This window comes from Tamandua tetradactyla, chromosome 24 (assembly GCF_023851605.1).
Source record: "Tamandua tetradactyla isolate mTamTet1 chromosome 24, mTamTet1.pri, whole genome shotgun sequence".
Taxonomy (NCBI): domain Eukaryota; kingdom Metazoa; phylum Chordata; class Mammalia; order Pilosa; family Myrmecophagidae; genus Tamandua; species Tamandua tetradactyla.
The window spans coordinates 50,174,228-50,193,039 of NC_135350.1; the positions used below are offsets into that span (position 1 = coordinate 50,174,228).

General features: G+C 36.9%; 1 protein-coding gene across 2 annotated transcripts in view; it reads right to left on the reverse strand.

Moving 5' to 3' along the window:
• Window positions 1-18,812, reverse strand: part of FRAS1 (Fraser extracellular matrix complex subunit 1) — a 500,829-nt gene that overhangs the window by 124,046 nt on the left and 357,971 nt on the right. For both annotated transcript variants that reach the window (XM_077143064.1, XM_077143062.1), the window contains 4 exons: window positions 13,537-13,715; window positions 9,478-9,594; window positions 2,799-2,913; window positions 854-991 (listed from right to left, as the gene is read on the reverse strand). In XM_077143064.1, the coding sequence (XP_076999179.1) occupies window positions 854-991; window positions 2,799-2,913; window positions 9,478-9,594; window positions 13,537-13,715 (549 nt within the window). The remainder of the gene's footprint in view (window positions 1-853; window positions 992-2,798; window positions 2,914-9,477; window positions 9,595-13,536; window positions 13,716-18,812) is intronic.

The window sequence follows — 18,812 nt, forward strand, 5'->3', positions numbered from 1 at the left end:
GCTGGTTTTCCCTCATCCACACATCCATCTACTCTGATCTCTTCATGTCTATTCATATCATTGAAGTCAAAGAGTTCTTTATGAAAAGGATCCTCCTTCCTCCACCATATCTTTAGAGATTCAACTCTTTAGCAAAGCTTACAGGACCTACAGGTCTGATCTCTGCTCTCACTCCAGGCTCGTCCCTGCTCAACTCTATCCTGTTTTCTACATTCCACACTGGTTTTCCTCCATTCCTCTGAACTGCCACATAAATTTCCCTCCCCAAGGCCTTTGCAAAATGGGGTTCGGGCCTTCTTTCAGGAATGCTCACCCAACCATCCCAATATGCACATTTAGCCTAGTTAGCTTATACTCATCCCTTAACTGTCAACACTTCCATGAGTAAGCCTTCACTGAATATAGGCTGGTTTTGTTATAATGTTTAATACTACCATTGAACATTCTTCCTTTTTTTAAGAGCCCTTATCTAAGTGTGTAATTATACATTCACCACTGGAATCATTTGATCAATGCCTATCTCTAGGCCTAGATCTCGAATTTGCCAACAACAAGCTCCATATCTCCTTTCCGTTTAGCACTATCTCTGCAGGGTATAGTCCAGTGATTGGCACACAGAAAGCACAAAATAAAGATTTGTTGAAAGTATGCCTGCATGCATGAATAAATGAAAATACAAGGATGAACTGAGGCCAACCTATACACTGGCTGCCAGATCTCAAGCTCTTTTGAATAGCTATACTGCATTGTCACCATGCTGTACAGAAGAACTAGAGGAAGAGTTAGGACCACCTTGCCATGAGGAGCCACACAGATCCGGTTGGGTTGGTCTTGACAGAGAAGAAAGCATTACCAGAAAAAGAGAAGGCCATAATCTCCTGAAGATGAGCGGCTGCAGTGGGTGGGCGGTACATGATTTTGCCCTGGTTAATATCTTCCTGTGTAAAATATTGGATGGGAAAGCGAGGCTGGTCCCTGTGTTCAATGATACCTAGAGAAGAGAGACTCAGCATGAGCATCAACAATAATTTTGGTGGCTAAATGAATGGCAGAGTCATAAAATTTGTCTTTTCTGTTGGTAAGAATCTTTTAGTTTTCAGGCTGTTGTTTATACATTAGAGTATTCTCCAGTTATTTGAGAAAAGGATAAACCTGAAACCCAATTAGAGTCTTTACTAGCATTCATTGATTATAAACCATAAGATGTAAACTTCTGTCCCTAATATAAACTAAACCAGGTAATTCCCCTCAAATCACGGACATAGTATCATTATTATGACATTCTCTCATTTGATTTCATGTTTAAAAGTCATGATCACTAAGAAACTGATACAGACTGAATGGTACTGATGATGCCATAACAAAATGTCCTTTTATTATGGGCAAAAATCCCAGTCTATACCCTTTCTTTCAGAAATTCCTTAGGCTCTGTTATGATCCTTGGCAACAGTAGCACAAATCTTGATTACCCTAAGAATTGGATTCTGCAGTTATCACTGTGTTGGTGATAACTGTTTTAGGGGCTGCAGATATGCCTGGGGTTTCCTAAGTCTGTGGATACAGAACTGATGCTGTGAACACCTTTAATATTCCATTAACTCTTTATGAGGCAGGCACACGTGAAGCTTGATGTCGAACAAAGTCAACTTCTGAGGGGCTGAAAAACCTATAGCCATTCCATAGAAGACAGCTCAGATTTCAGGTCAGAAAGAATGCCATCTCAACCTTATTAATGGAGGGAGAACTGCTGGTACAACTTAGCAAATTAAAAGACAGGGAAAGATGACTTTCAGACTTTAATTTATTTGGACTTTATCAAAAAGGTAATAAGCTTAAATTTTTAGACTTAGATTTCTCCTTGGGATTTGATAATATGAGAGGCTTACATTTGGGGCAGGGATTGGTCATGGGGAAATAGCCTCAGAGGTGGGTACACAAATGTTTTAATAGAGGTTTGGGTTGATTTTTCCATGAGGGAGAGTCACACCTCTGTTGGACATAGGTTTATTAGTTAAGCCCAAAGTTAGAGCTCAAAAGGCTAGGGAATGATGGGAGGATCCTTGCTCCCCTCTCACTGTAGTTCCCTATTTTCATGTTACTTATGGGAGGAGCAGTGTCTATCCCATTGGGGAAAGGAACTACACCTTGTGTGCTCAGCATTCTTCAGGTTTTGTTTCAGGGCTCCTTGTTCTTAGCACATGCTCATTTTGGTCCACTTGTCTGTCTTCACCTCACCAGGCTCTATCCCTACAGAGTCTTTTTTTGCCCAATTCTGACAGTAAATGGACAGGGGGTTCAATTCAGCAACACAGATCTACAGGGATACAGATCTATACCACGTTCTCCAGTCCAGCTTTGGTAGACACCAAAGCTGACACAACCATCTCCATCTGTCCGACCATGGTATGTGTCTCCCTCACTCTAAACTCAGAAGACAGAAACAAGGAGTATCAATAATTTTTACTCCTTAAAACCTCAACAAGTGCCCAGTGGTAGAATTCTCATCTGCTACGTGGGAGATCCATGCTCAATTCTGGGCCCATGTACTTCCCAAACAAACAAACAAATGAAAAGCCAAACAAAAACAAAAATTCAACAAATGGTGCTACAATAAGGGGATACTTACATGGAAAAGAATGAAATGTGACCACTGCCATACAGCATACAAAGAAAAAAAAAAAAAAAACCTTAGCAGGTATCTCTCTCTATATATAACCAGAGAAAATTCCACAACTTTTAAGACTGGCCAACAACTAAATGACAGAGGATTACTTAAAACCATTTAGTGCACATTTTACCTTGATTTGGGTGCAGAGGTAAAGTGATATTGTATATGATCTTTCCAGTTGGCAACTCAGAGTTTACAAAGGAAAGTGAACGAGGCTGAATCACTGTCAGGCGGTCTTCCCGAGCCTAAATGAAGGTTTGAGAAAGAAGAAGGAAAAATGGATGTGATGAAAACAAAAGCCAGAGGCAAAATCAAACCTAAACAAACAAGCCTAGAAACTTGCTATGGGATTTGAAATGAGTTACACATAGCAAAAAAAATTGAGTTCAAAAGAAGGATCTGGTCTATTGCATTGCAGATACGTCCTAGTTCCAGGAACCTCACACTGTTCTATAGAGCTCTTCAAATCTTCTCACATTCTGCCTTTTCTGTCCCCTGCCTCTCGCCCCTAGGTTTATGTTGTTGCAGGCTGTGGGAGTCTCAATTTGCCACCCATTCCCTAGGTTGAAACACAGTGGAACATGTTTGAAAATAAGGCTTCACAGCTGGTTTACTGTATCTCTCCTCTAGCTTAATGGGTTAAGGTTGCATCTGGTAAGAAGTTCTAAGGACCCAACGGAGGGATTTAAGTCTTGGTTCCAAGAGATTCTTCAGAATATATCTGCTCCTCCTTCCCTGGTTTTGCTAATGGCATTGTGGTGATCTCTGGTTTCAAAGTGTTAATATGAACTCATTTCAAACACCAAACAAGGCATTCCACTTGCATTCAAAGGCTAAAGAGCTATTTGTTTACAAAAGCACATTAAAACAGCCAATATTTCTGGCTCCATTCTGCTAATCAACAGAATTAGACACCAATTTTTCACTTTTAGCTTTCAAGATTCAATGAATGAGCCAAGTAATATTAATTAGGGGTCGATGTATATGTATAACCTTTTACTGTCCATTCACCTGTATACATATATAATCACTCAAAAAACAAAAAGGAGAGATTCATACTCCCATGACTATGTATGACAGTGTGTTGGGGACAGAGTGGAGAGGAGAAAAGGGAAAACTAGTCTGAGCATGGGTCCATTGCCTGGGTCATGTACGCTGTTATTAAACAGAACAAACATATCCAGTCTCTGAAGGTAGGGTTAGAGTTTGACATGGTCTCCTGCTCTTTCAAACTGCTTCTTTGAGAAAGAATTTCTCCATTTAGGAAAGGATTAAGCAGAGCTCAATAATGCTCATGGCAGAGGGCGTGGTGCTCTTCCTTTTAACCATGAAAAGATTGAAGGTTGCAGTTGTTTTGTAATTGTCTCCAAGGCATACTTGTTCTGGGGAGAGGCAGTATTTGCAGGTTAGGACAATCCCCCGAAAGTAAAGAGTCCTATTTCAAGCTGTTGCTCAGGTCTGGAATGTAACGAGCAAGGAGGAAGATAAGACTTGCAGCTAGTCTCCCACCCTAAAATAAAATGGGTAAGAACAACAAATAAAAAATATATGCTCTATACAATGTGTTTACAGCCCATATGTGCATGCACGTCTACAAACATGCACATGTGTAGGCATGCATGCATAGACAAAAAGTATCAGCTCAGTACATTGTCTAGTGCTGATTATCAGAATAATTGAAAATGCTCAGTGTCACTGGAAAAATTTCTCAAAAACCTTTTTATCAATTCATGATATGAATTGATATCACATTATATCAATGAAGTGATAAAAAGAAGAGAGAACTGTCATGGGCAAAGGACTATGAAAAAGGGAAACAAATTCCAGCCAAGATAATAGATATACCATTAAGAAATGTGTTCATACTATTTCTCTACTAAAAGAAATAGACACTAAGTAAAAAAAGTAAGGACTTAATTCTCTGAAGAAAGTAATGGAGACATATCCAAGTCGAATCAATTTTAATACTGGTTATTTGGAATATTCAATATTTATTAATTAAATGTAGTAAGAAATGAGCAATTTAATTTCATAGAAATCATTATAGAAGACACTTTTAAATTAAAATATCTGTCAACAAAAGAAGATTACAGAATAATGGTTTTCATAACACCCATATTACTTCTGAATATATTCGGGATCCAAAGGCTTCTCCCCACCTCCACTGCCACCACTCTCCTTGAAGCAGTCTCTCACTAGGGTTACTGCAGTGATGACCTCCCAACTGTCTCTTGTCACCCTCTTCTCCCAATCTATTGCAACACAGCAGCTAAAGTGACCCTTTCAAAATGGAAGTTAGGCAGGCCTTTCCTCAATACCTTGCAATAGTTTTTTTGCATAGAAAAAAAACTAAGTCCCTACAATAGCATATGAGACGCTACATGATCCGCACACCCTCCAGCATTTACACAATTATTACATACCTGAATTCATGTCAATTACTCTCTTTCACTCATTCTGCTCCAGCCACACTGGCTTCCTCGCTATTCTTGAACATCCAATCATGTTCCTAATTCAATGCCTCTGAGAAAATTGTTCCTGGGCCTAGAATGCCCTTCCCTCAGACACTTGCAGGGCTACTTCCCTTATCTCCTGTAAGTTATCTGATAAATCCCATATGCTCAACAAAGCCCACCCTGACCACCTTATTTAAAATTGCAACCCAGATTTCTTCTGCCCGCTATCTCTGCCCCTCATTTCTATATTCCCAAACCCCTCTGACCTGACCTTCTTTTTATTTTATCATTATATTTCTCATTAGTATGCTATATATGTTACTTATTTCTTTCATTATTCGCTATCTATTTCCACAAACCCTCCCCATCAGGAAAATGTGAACTCCATGAGAATAGGAACCATGCTTTGTTCATGAATGGATCCCAAGCACTTAGAAAAATGTCTGGCCCATGGAACTGCTCAATAAAAATTTGAGTGAATGAAAAATGCCATTCTGAAAAGATTAAGTTAGGAAATGAAATAATAAAAACATTTTCTATAACTACTTCATCAACATTTCAAAGAGCATTTCAATGTCATCCAAAGCATTAGAGAGGCAAACATTTTAACACTCAATCCTTAGCAAAGTGGGCATGTCATAAATCTTTAAACTTCCATATCAGGATTTATTGACAACATTATTATCCCAACCTCCACTAAAAGAAAGATCAATTTTAGTTTACCAAATGGTCTACCAATTGTTATTTTATCAAAGCAGGAAAGCCTATGCCAGACCCAAGAAATTAGATGCCCATGAATAATGAGAGAGATGAAATAAGTAAAATGGAAGTCCTACAAGACATCATCTTTTCCATGGTTCGGTTAGGATAATGAAATTAATTAATTCACATATTCACGTAGCAAATATTTACTAAAATCCTATTATGTGCAAGGTATCAAGGAAAGAGCTGTGGGAGATGCAAGATGAAGGAACATAAACCCTTCCCTCAAGGAGTTCTAGTTTCAGCAGAGGAAAGTTGTAATGAAGATAAGACACACATAAGTAACTCTAAAGTAGAAAAAGTTAAGTAGCATGAATGGCTCAGATAAAGTACAACATGAATTCCAAGGATAAAGAAACACTGCCAGAGATTAAAGATAATAATTCTATTAGTTCCTGAAAGCTCTGAAGTAAAGAGCATGGTCACAGTTGTGACAGCGATGAAACAAGCATGCCCACCCTTGAGTATATACCACAAAAGCAATCAGCTCTTCTAACTGGATCCCTGTTGGCCTCAATGAGTGGTTTCAAGAGAACTCTTGCAACAACAACCACTCTGGAAACAAAGGTAACCAGGAAAGAAAGGTTTGTTCAAAACCCTTCCTTCAAGCGGTGACTGGGGGCAACCCACCGCTGAATAGTGTAAACTGCTCAGTTGAAAAAGGAGATAATATTTTGACATTCACATTAAGAGATAATACACTTTACTGTCCCTTCAAGAGAACAGCTAGCAATATGGTATTCAAAATATGAGTGTGTGTGAGTGCATGTGTGTGGGTGTGTACACATACAATTGATTTGTTTGAATTTGAAGATGATGCAGTTTAGGGCGTTATTAGCTATGTGAGAGTAGGTTTTAAAATATTCATTTAGTCAACATTTTTGATAAGCGCCAATTTTATGTAAGATATTTACTAGATGCTGTGGAAATATCAAGATTAACTACTCAAAACTTTGCCCTCAAGGATTCAGTAATTGAATAGTGAGTGATCACTTGGAAAACTGTGATTTGATGTGAAGCTATAATTTATTTGCAGAATCTTACACTGTCAGTGCTAGCGACAATATTTATTGGCAAATATGCATATCTTCAGATTTCCTTGCCCAAATCTGACATATAGCCTATGTGTATACATTTTTCATATATGTTTATAAATCTATATCATCTATATTACACATATGCACATATATACATATCTTATATGTATGTATATGTCTGATGAATACTATGGCAAAACAGATTGCATTGAAAGAATCTTAGATTTGATGAATAATAGAATTATAGAAGGGCCATAGAACAAATTTCCACTTTAGGTATATATTTGATTTATTGCTTTTCACCCTACACAATCTTCCTGAAGTTATCTTAGTTATGCCCAAGGGATTTAAGTATTCCCTGCACTGATAATTCTCATGGGTTTACTTTCAGCCCAGAATATCTACTGAGCTTTTTACCTGTCCTTAACAGGCACACTCTATAAGCACATCCCAAAAAGAAATCATCACACCTCTATTCATCTTTTTCCACCTGCTGCTCCTTTTACCTGAGATGAACTTCTCCCTATTTTTACTCTACATCCGTGGTTATCCAAGTGTGCTTCCCAGGGCACCATCAGTATCACCCGGGAACTTGTTAGAACTGCAAATTCTCAGTCCTACTCCACATCTACTGAATTAGAAAACTCTGGGAGTAGGTCCAACAATCTGTGGTTTAACAAACTCTGTGGGTACTTTCAGTGCATGCTGAAGTTTGAGTCTTGGTCTAGAAATAATTTACACTCAACCCTAGGACCAGTTCAGGACATCTGCAGAGGAAGCATTCTATGACCCTCCTCCCTCTGCTCCCATATCATGTTCTGTCGTAGCATTTATCATTGTATTGTCACTCAATTTGTTTATCAGCTTGCCTCACCTTTTAGGCTCTAAATTCCTTAAAGGCAGAGACTGTATTTTATTGTTCTTGAATCTACAATGTTTATCACAGCATCTGGCATAAATTAGGAGCTCAGAAATGTTTATAAATGAATGACTGAATGAATGACTAGGTACTCTTACCCATATGAATACACCAGATGCTTCGTAATTTATTTACCAACATATGCAAACACGTACTTATGTAAGCCCAAATCACTGAGTATGTTTTTATCATAGATTATAAGTATGTGCTAGAATCATGGCCCAAATTAATGTCAAAATAAATATAAACTGCATATTTTAAGGACTGAAAGAAAAGGCTAATCACATTTTATGGTCAACTAGCCTTTGAGATAGACTAAGTGACCTTGGACAGACCTAACCTGCAAGCAGGCCACCCGAGACCCTGAAGATTAAGCAAATTGAAAAGCCCTTTAGAGAGCCACAGCAACAGAGTGGGAAAGGTACTGTCTTCATGGCTCCCGGCCCTTTTGTTTTTTTTAACTCTAAAGTCCAAATAACACTGCATTAGCGTTTGGCAAGAAATGTGTACGCATATTTTCTTTACAGTTTGGAGAAAATTGATCCAAGTTTCTCCAGTCAGAATGATGAATTATAGACTTTAAAGTGCTGCTAAATTATGATTTCTTTAAATTACGGTGTATGGTAAAAATGCCGATACCAGCTACTCATTAAAAACATTCTATTTCCCTCTTTATGTCTCTGCCATGCCCCAGACCCATAATTTCGGAAACTATAGTGGCTCTCTTTGTTGTGGCTCAAGGCTGATACACTACTTTGGAGTGTAATTATGTGGGTGCTAACTAAAATGTGGATGCATAATAATTAATTTATGAGGCCTTATATGCTTGTGGCTCTGTCTTAACAAGGGGTTTTGGCATTATATACTCTTAGACATTGGGTTAAAGGGGAGTTGCTAATTCTCTAAACTGAGCTTCATATACTAATTTAGCTGCCACCTTACTTCAGACCTTTCTGTGTCCTGCATTTCTTTCCATATAACATGCAGGACCTTCTGTGATCCAACCCAGCTGACCTCTGCTCTGACTTCCTGATTTTTCTAATCTTACTGAACTAATTGCATTTTCCCAACAGTTCTCTTCCTTCTCACTCCTGGGTCTTTGCATGTTTCATTTTTACTTCTGGATGTGTCTTTTGTCGTCACCTCCACTTGCTTGCAACCTATCCACATAATCTTCACCTGGATAATTTGTACTTAATCTCTCTGGATTTAGTATAGACATCACCCTCTCTAGTTAGCTTTTTTTAGTGGACAGGAAACTCCTAATAAGGCTTCTGCAAAATTGGAATAACAATCCTTCAGCTAGGTGGACTTAAAAGTGGCAGAACCAAGTGGAATAGATTACATGGATATAAACCTGAAATTTTCACCAAGTATGCAAGAGATGCCCTGTGACTGGGATGCTGTAGAAAGGACATCACAATGGATGGAAAGTTGAGATGAATCCTATCTGACCTTCCTTCCACTCTGAGAGTTCTAATTTCTTGAGAAATATGTTGAAAGGGCTGGTATTGTTTTTCTCCAGAGTCTGGATCTCGACAAAGACTTCATGGGCTATAGAATCAGGACACTCCATCAAGTCCCATCAGTGTGCCTACTCCAAGTAGGTATCATAAGCCCTTTCACCAAACTCACGGTCATATGGAGAGATGCTCTCAGAGAGAGTCTAGGTGCCTCAGGTGTCTGCGGTAAAATTGCAATGTTGAACATGCGACTTTCCAGACGGGTCTGGGCATCTGCAGCACTGGATACCTGAAATTTAAACTCATACTGGTGAGACTCTCATCTTCAGCTGTGCAGGAGCATGTAGGCACACGATTACGTTTCCCTTTGAAACCATCTGTCTGAATTCTATATGCTCCAGAGTTACAATTTTCACTCTGTTCTTCATATTTTAATATTCATTTTTTACTACTTATAAAAATGAAACATAATCATGTTAGGCAATTCTGAAAGAACAGGAAAGCATAAATAAGAAATAGAAAATCAAAGAGAATTTCACCATTTAGAAAAAATCATTACGAATATTTTGATGCATTTCCATTTAATCATTTTTCTATGCACATATAGCAAGCTGCACATGCAACATGTACTCTAATTCATCACTTAGTAGTACATTACGTTATGCTGCTATATCATTAAATATTCTTGAAAACATCATTAGTGATGGTTATGTAATGGTCTCATTATGAGCATATGCCATATGTGATGTTTATTCCATTTCTTACATCTTTACCCAGCATAGAGATCTACAACTAGATTATACATGACAAATTCCTACCATCTCAGCCTCATCATTGCAAGGCAAGGTTAACAACATTAACAATTAGAGCAGCTGTCACAAAATTAACTTTTTCTTGCTTCAAAAATGCTTGAAAAAAATGATTATTTTCCAATGCAGTCCCTCTTCCTTGCCCTTAGTACTGAGTTACTCCTTTAAAATCTTCTCTCCATTCTTTGCTCTACTTTAGGCATGTCACGCAAATTGCTAAAGCCCAAGTGACCATGAGTATATCTATTGATTCCATGTGAGAGGAGGCAGGATTTTTGTATATTCTGAGAAAAAAAGGCAAGAATACTAGCCCTTTCTCTGTCACCTAATGTTAATGTCCAGGAGACAAACTATCCTCTTTGCCTGTATCTTGCGCACATCAGTTGCCTGGAGCTCAAGTTTCAAGCTAGCTACACGTTTTAAAGGAGACATTTTATAGTGTCACTTTAAGTAATAGGAATAAAAACAGCTGTAATCCACGAATATCTATTATGGGCTCAGCACTGTACTAGTTACTTTTCAAGGTCAACTTACTTAATACTCACAAGGTAGATATTTTCATCTCCATTTTAACAGATGAGGAAACTGAAGGTCAAAAACATTAAGGAGAGTGTCAAAGTCACAGAGCCAATATGTGGCAGTATCTAACCAAGTCAATTGAGTTCATGATCTTTCCACTGACATGGAGGACTCAATTTAGTAACTCTAGGAAATTAGGAAAGGGAAGAATATAGACTCTATCTCTTGAAGAAAAGGATTGGAGCACTGGGCATATTAATGATCAAGTAAATCAGTTCTAGATTCCTTAGTAAGGACACCAGCGTGAAATAGGTTGTTTTTTTCTCAAACCATGTACCCTGAGGCTTCTGTTAACATGATCTGGGTAAATCAAAACCAGGATCCTTCCCACACCAAAAATGACTGTGAACGCACATACTTGCTTCTCGCTAAGCCATGCTCTATTTTTTTTAATGCCACTTGCATTACATAAATTCCAAGTCTTAGACACAAGGTAACAGATGGGATGCATTGATGGCTCATGACAGCACATCAACATTAAAACAGAATTAAATCCATGCAACTCATTATATCACATTTTCTCCTTTAAAGAAAAAAAGAAAACAGAAGGGAAGATAGAAAAGAATCATTAGAACGGCATCTTTTTTAGTCTAAAACCTTTTAGAAACACTAAAATGATGAATGGGAAAAACTGTTAGCCATTTATTTAAGCACACAGCTGTAGTGTCTATGTCACTTCAAATTTAAATATGACACAAGTCTATGAAACAATGAGACTTTAAAAGCAAATACACAAAAACTTTTCCATATAGAACATAATCCCAGAGGGGTGTTTCATACTTGCAATAAAGATGCTGCCATTGTTTAAAATACACTTTTTGGGATGCCTTCAGAGATAGCTCACAAATCACATAAGAAAGCTGGGCTCATTACTTCATAATTACCATCTTTTTTAAACCAAATGAATTACCCCCATTCTTCTAATCAGACATGATTCGGAATGGCTTTGGCTATTTCCAAAGCTTAATTCTACTTCCGAATGATGGTATACTGTCAATATTCTAAAGAATTTCTCACAGGCATGAGGGTGATTTCAAGGAGGAGTTCAAAATGTGTAAAGACTCTTCAAAGGGAACCATTTTCTAAGCAATAATATTCAACTGGATATATTAAACTCTAGTGACTGTGTTAAAAAAAATCACTAACTTCTGCTATTTTATAGTTATCCACTTAGTAACCAGCTTGCAAAAGCAATCAAATATCATTTTGGGCAGGCACTCAGAATCCCTTCCCAGGGAAATGTCTCCTTGGGGATAATTTTCACCCTGACCCCTATGTGAAGGCAAAAGCAGATCAGAGGAGTCTAGTTTTCTGAGGTGACATTCTTTTGATTGAGGTCTTTGCTTCCATTCTGACTCATTCTTTCAGGACTTCTGCAGACCCTAGATGCTAAAAATGAAAAGTTAAGTTGGGGAAAGGCACTCAATATTGGCCCACTAATTGGGCAGTACAGTGTGCTCGGTATAATCTCATTTCAATGTTCCAAGTGAATAATTCCAAATTTACTTAGTCTCTGGAAGAGCACATTCTTTTAGACAATATAAATTAGTCAGGCAATGAAGATGTGCACACAGCCATCAGAAGCAGGATGGATGATAATTTTAACAGGGTGAGTTTACTGTGGTAGTTCACCCCAACCGAATTCTTAGACAAAAGAGAAGGCTCAGATTTTGAGGGACAGTAACATGGCCTTGGCAGCATACCATGAATGCTTCTTTATATATTCTGTGATACTTTACCAAACTCTCCTTTGTATCCATAGATAATTCTCTTTCTCATTCATTACCTTTATTCCTTTGTATTTCTACTGAATTCTTCATTCCAAAATTGTGCATGCCAGAGGTTTTAATTTCATTGGTCTTTTCAAAGAACCAGGTTCTGTATTCTTTAATCAACTCTAGCATTTTGTAATTAATTAAGTTCCCTGTTTATTTCTATGAATTCCTGCCTTTTGTTTTCCTTGGGTTTATATTGTGGTTCTCTGGCTTCTATTTTCAGGCTTTTTTGTTCAATAACAAAACAGCTTGAGGACATCAATTTTCTTCCAAGTACTCTTTTGGCCACATCATTTATACTCTTTTGGCCACATCATTTAAATTTTGATAAGCTATTTCCTCCTCATCAATATTTCTTAATAGTTTGACATCTTGATTTGCTTTTAGACTTAGTAATTATTTAGAAAGCGATTTTGAAAATTCCAAGTGATATGAATTTTTTGTTTACCTTTTTATTATTAATTTCTAATTATTTTTCATAATTGCCAGAGAAAGTTATTAATTTCTTGTTCTTTAATTAATTGAGAGTCTCTATATGGTCTGTTGTCTGACCAATTTTTGTAAAAGATATCAAATCTTTGAAAAATAGTGCTTACTATGTGTTAGGCACTATTCTAGGTGCTTTATATATATTAACTCATTAAATCCTCACAGTAATTCGATTTCACAGATGAGGAAATGGAAGCAGGAGGCTAAGTAATCTGCCCAAACTCATGTATCCAGGAAGTGGCAGAACTAAAAATCTGAAACCACTGAGTTTGGCTGTGAAGTCATGATCTTATCCTAAGATGGTAACTGTTACAAGAATATTTGAAAAAATAAAAAAATATATATTTTTTCTGAACACTTCAGCCATTATCAAACATAAACCTCTTTGCTGTGCAATGACTGCTTGTGGAGATATGTGAATTGACAGATTAAAATCTCTCTCAGTACTTTTAATTATATTTCTCTTCCCCAAATCTGATAACCAGTCAATTGAAGAAAATCACCTTGGTTGATTATAATAAGGGTGCTGGTTTACATCAGAACATTCAGGCATGAGAAAGGTCAGGAAGCAGAGGGTACCTGAAAGCGGAAGGAGTCACTTTGGGCTGGGGCTCCCGAGTGCCTGTACCACACGATGCCCTCGTTGATGTCTTGTTGGGTGAAGGTGCTGGTAGGGGTTGCTGTCCTTCCATCAGGCAGGTACTGCCCATCGTCTGCAGGACTGTCTGCAGGCATGTGAGCCAACAGGACCACCTCCCCTAGGAAAGCACAGGTCACATAGTGAGGATCCTGGGAAAAGTAAATCACAGCTCTTCTTCTCCTTCTCCAAACCCTCCTCCTCTTTCTTTTTTTAAAATTTAGAAAAAGAAAAGAAACAGTGTTCTTTATTTTAACGTAAGTGAGGAATAGACTTTAAGGTAGAACTCAATGGGTATCACCAAATCTGCCTTTAATTGTAGAATTCCCAACCTCTCAGATCAAAGAGTTAAAAGTCACTCAAAGGCAATTCACATGTGGAGTTACTGATTTATATATCTATTAAAATTATATAAGGATACCCAAAGAGTAGTGAACACTGTAAATAAATATTCAAATACTGGGCACTGAATGGATTCATTTTACATATAACCTTCTATGGAATAGAAAATGTTTTTGACAAGGAAGTTTTCAGTACAACTACTGTGTAAAATTAGAAAAAAAATTCAGAAAAAGTTGTTCTTGGCAGAATTCTGGTCAATGGAAATAATAAAAGTTAACACTGGACTGCATATGACATGCACTGCATGACATTCTTTACATGGTGGTTCAAATTCAGCTCCAGCACTTTCCACCTGAGTGATCTGGAAGTGATTTAAGCTCCATAAACCTCTGTTCTTGATTTGTAAAATGGGAATAATAGTACATACCTTGCAGGTGATTAACATCAGTATTCCTCTTTAAAGAATTATCTCTAGAACAAACCTACTCTCTAGAAAAAACTCACAGAAGCAGTAAGTGGAGGGACTAGGATTCAGCTTTGAAACTCATATTCTTAGTCGTGAAGCTCTGTCACCATTTGTCGCTATTTTGGGGGAAGGTACCAATTTTTACCCTGATAAATGACTGCTCACATTTCCTCCTCCTTCATTCTTTAAATTTTATTAGAATTGAAATATGAAGATCTAATCTAAACATCATAACACCAATCTGTTTCTAATGTGTATTCTTCACCTAAAACTACTATCTTCTGAAAGTGAGACAGCAAGTACAGAAGGTGTTACAAACACAATTAAAATATCACAAAGAGAATACAACTTTAAGTGACGACCAAACCGAAAAATAGAATGAACTGCAGAAGGCAGAAGCCACATTATCATGAAAATGCAGCTAATATTAAATCTGAAAGAAGTTTTCCTTCTACTCAAATAGTGAAAGGGATAGAAGTGTGTGTGTGTGTGTGTGTGTGTGTGTGTGTGCATGTGTGAGAGAGACAGAGACAGAAACTGTAATTTTTAAATATTTTGCAGGAAGACATCAAAGTTTTAATACGCTAGGTATAATGGGCAATTGATAGTGCATTTTGATTACCCTAGAGAAATTGGTTTTCTTACTCAAAGCAAACACTCATTTCTAATACTTATAACTACTAAATTCAAGTTAAAAATGAGCATAATATCCTACATCATGATGAAATACTAAAGAGGAAAACATCAGTATTCCTCTTTATATATTCATCTCTAGAACAAACCTATCCTAGTTTCCTACTTGTATTAATTCTCATTTATACCTGAGTCACAAATTCCATTATCCATCTCTTTCGGGATCAACTTCTTTTCATGAGATACTGTTGATAACACGGTTTTCCAGGATGTGGACTGTTTATGAATGTGAATACAGTTTCAAAATACTCTGAAAGAAGCTTGCCATAATAAAAATGTAAAGAGTAGAAGAATAGAAAATATTCAAATGCCTGTTTCCTAGCTATTCTGATTTATAACTGAAAAGCTAAGCAGAATTTTTCCAGTCTTAATGAAGTATTTTTTCAGATCAAAAAACATCACTACCATGTTATATAGAACACCAGGAATCATAAGATATTAACTAATTTCATCAATCTTAACTCAGCAACTAGTCATTGAGTATCTACCAGGTACAAGTTGTTGTGGTAAGTGGCCCCTCAGTAGTGGGGGTTCAAAGGTAAGTTAGATGCAGTTCTCATCCTTATAGCTCAGGGTCTGATAGCCCAGTGGGTTGGATAAGGAAAGGTGTAGAGGAGCCATTTAGAAACAATATTGGAAAAGCAAGTTGGACTCAAACTGTGAAAGGTCTTCTGTGCCAGGCTAAGGAGATAGAACTATCCCTGTCCACTCCCATTAGCAACTGGGAGTCACCAAGTTTTAAAGTAGGTGAATGGCAGGAACCAGTTAGTTTATAGAACACATGTGATCAGAATAAAGTATCTTGTTAATGAGGCTGGACTTTATTCTATAAAAATTATAATGATACCAGCTAATATTTATGTAGACAGTTTGATCAATTTGAGGCTATTGCAAAGTCCTGATGATGACAGATGAGATTCTGAAGTAGAGCCATAAAAATAACTGGAAAGAAAGAACAGATACAAGAGTCACTGAAGAAGTGGAAGCAATAGAACTTGGTAATGTCGTTGTGGGGAAGAGAAAGATGGAGGAATCACAGAGCTTACCTATTAGAATGAGCAACTTATAGAAAAGTGATCCTACTGATGGATCTAAGACTAAAGGATGGGCAGGTTGGAGGTAAGAGGAAGAGTTTAGTACTGGGGATGTTAAACATGTGCCTTTGAGACAAGCCCATGTGTAGACAGGAAAAATTATTAATATTTGGTGGGATTCACTCCAGAGAGGTAAGAGCTAAGCTTCTGTGTAGTACCTCATCTCTGCTTTTATCATATTATAAAAATATAAGGAGATGATACTTTAAATAGATGAAAAGCCAGGCTTAAAAAATAGAAAATAATATCAATTTGGAACTTTTTTTACCCTGGAGTCTACATCTTAACCAACAACTGAGAAAGGTAAATTAAATAAGCATTAAGAATTGAAATTTCATTTGAATCTCCATGAATTACTTTGTGATTCAGATAATCTATATTCAGGCTTTCTTATACTACAAGAAATAATTTTGAGTTGGCAGTATGTTGGATTAAGTCAGATTCTCCTTTAAACTCAAGGTACTTCATTAAAACCATCTCATTAAGTTATTATGAAACCCGTGAAATAGCTCAGGGTACAAGTATCAATCAACTTGCCTAAGCCTACATTTTAGTACTGTCTTGAGTCTGCAAGTGAGTGAATTCAGGGCCTTTATATATGTACTATGCAAGCAATTTACATTTGATTCCATTCCAAGGTTAGTTCTTCACACAAAGCCAGAAGCCCAACTCAAACATTCTAAACTGATGAGGGCGTATATAATAGCTGGGGTGGCAGTGAAGTAAGGTCTCCACAAATTCACGTCATTGGAATAGATGGATGTAGGCAGATTTGCATTCAATGGCCTTCTAGTTCCCGTCACCTTTTTCACTCTTGACTGGTTTCTAAGGGTAATGTGATTTGATTACTACCAGTTGGGCATTCCGGACACCTAGGAAGAGGATTATGTTCAATGGAAGAGGTTAACTGAGAGAGTTATAGTAGAAAAGGATCACAATCAAATCTGCATGGCATTTATCAAGTTGAAATGGGAGACTTTCATCTGCTTAAAAACCCCTTAATTCAAGATTGTTATGCTTAATATTAATGTAATATTGGGCTGTCCCTAGGAAATTTGGAGGCTTAATTTCTTGGCTTTTAATTATTAAGTAAAGGTAGAAAATTTAATACATCAAAAGAGCCATACATTTTAAGAACTAAAAAGGGCTTAAAATTTATCTAGATTAAAATCAGTGGGTGAAAACATGATGAGAAAAAGGATATTTATTAATTACAAGAGGAAAAATAGTAATTTTACAGTGGAGAAGTCCGGCAGACACGTTATAGAAGTGGTCAAAGTTAACATCATCACTAGTAATAAGACAATGTCACCACCTACCTCCTGATATGATAAACTGTGAAAGGGTACAATATCACTTCTATGTTTTCGAAGAATGAGAAATCCAAATTGAGGGCTTTTCTACAAATATCTGACTGGTACTCTTCAAAAGGGTCAAGGTCAGAAAAGACAAGTAGAGACTGAATAACAGTCCCAGATTGGCAGAGACTAAGGCGACATGACAATTAAATATAATGTGTGATCCTGGATTGGATCAGAAAAAGACATTCATGTGGGAAAATAGCCCAAATTCCAGTAAGGTCTGTCAAGGAGTCAAAGGCATGTCGTGTCAATAGTAACTTCCTGGTTTGTTTAATCGTTCTGGGGTTATGTAAAATGTTAACAACAGGGGAAGCTGGATGAAGAGTAGTCAGGAGCACTTTGTACTATTTTTGCAACTTTTCAATGAATACAATAATTTTAAAATAAAAATTGAAAAACCGTTTTTAAAGACTAAAAGTATAAAGTTATCTAGCCTAGATAACTATCAAAGAAACCTATGGCTCAAGGGGTACTCTTGTCTTACTTAAGATTATACAGCTATAATAAACGACACCATATAAACTGACTTTCAGAATATCAATTCTTAATTAGATTACACTTTTCAGTCTTTTTAGTTATTGGACATGGAATTCTTTTTATATTGTACAACATATACATCTTAAAAATCAGATGGCCAGAGAATTAATATTATTCCTCTGCTATTTAATCTGCCAAATGTATTTTTACTTTTGATGATGATAATTTTCACTTAAAGATGACTCTTTGAGTTGTTTTTAAAATCCACCCGTTCATTTTTCCATAGAATTTTGTTTTTTCCTTATGGTTTTGATTCCTTTTTCTTGTCTTTACTATTTTAAACATCCTTATTTCATAGTTTCCCTAAAATTGTTCCTTCATGTAAAGTTCTTAGGATTTTAACCTTCCCCTTTTTTTGGTTATGTTATTGTAGATTAATTCCTCATTATTTTGTTATTTTTAATTCTAAGTTCATCTTCAGTGGAGTTTTATCTGTGATCATCTTTTGCAGAAGGGTTGGAGAGTGGAACTTCTAGAGCATATTCTATGGTTTCTTTCAAGAACCCAAAGGGTATCATTAGCCTAAGATTCACTAATGTCTCAGCTTTCCATCTCTCAGACCATGTGTAAAATGTGATTTCAACCAAACATATGCAGGAGAAACAGGTCTAAAGTTCCAGATTCTTAGTAAAGACTTCTACACTCAGCCCAGACGAACACAGGCAGGTTTCTTTGCCATCTTGCTATACCAGTGAACTTCTTGTTCTTTATTTTGTCAATAAAAA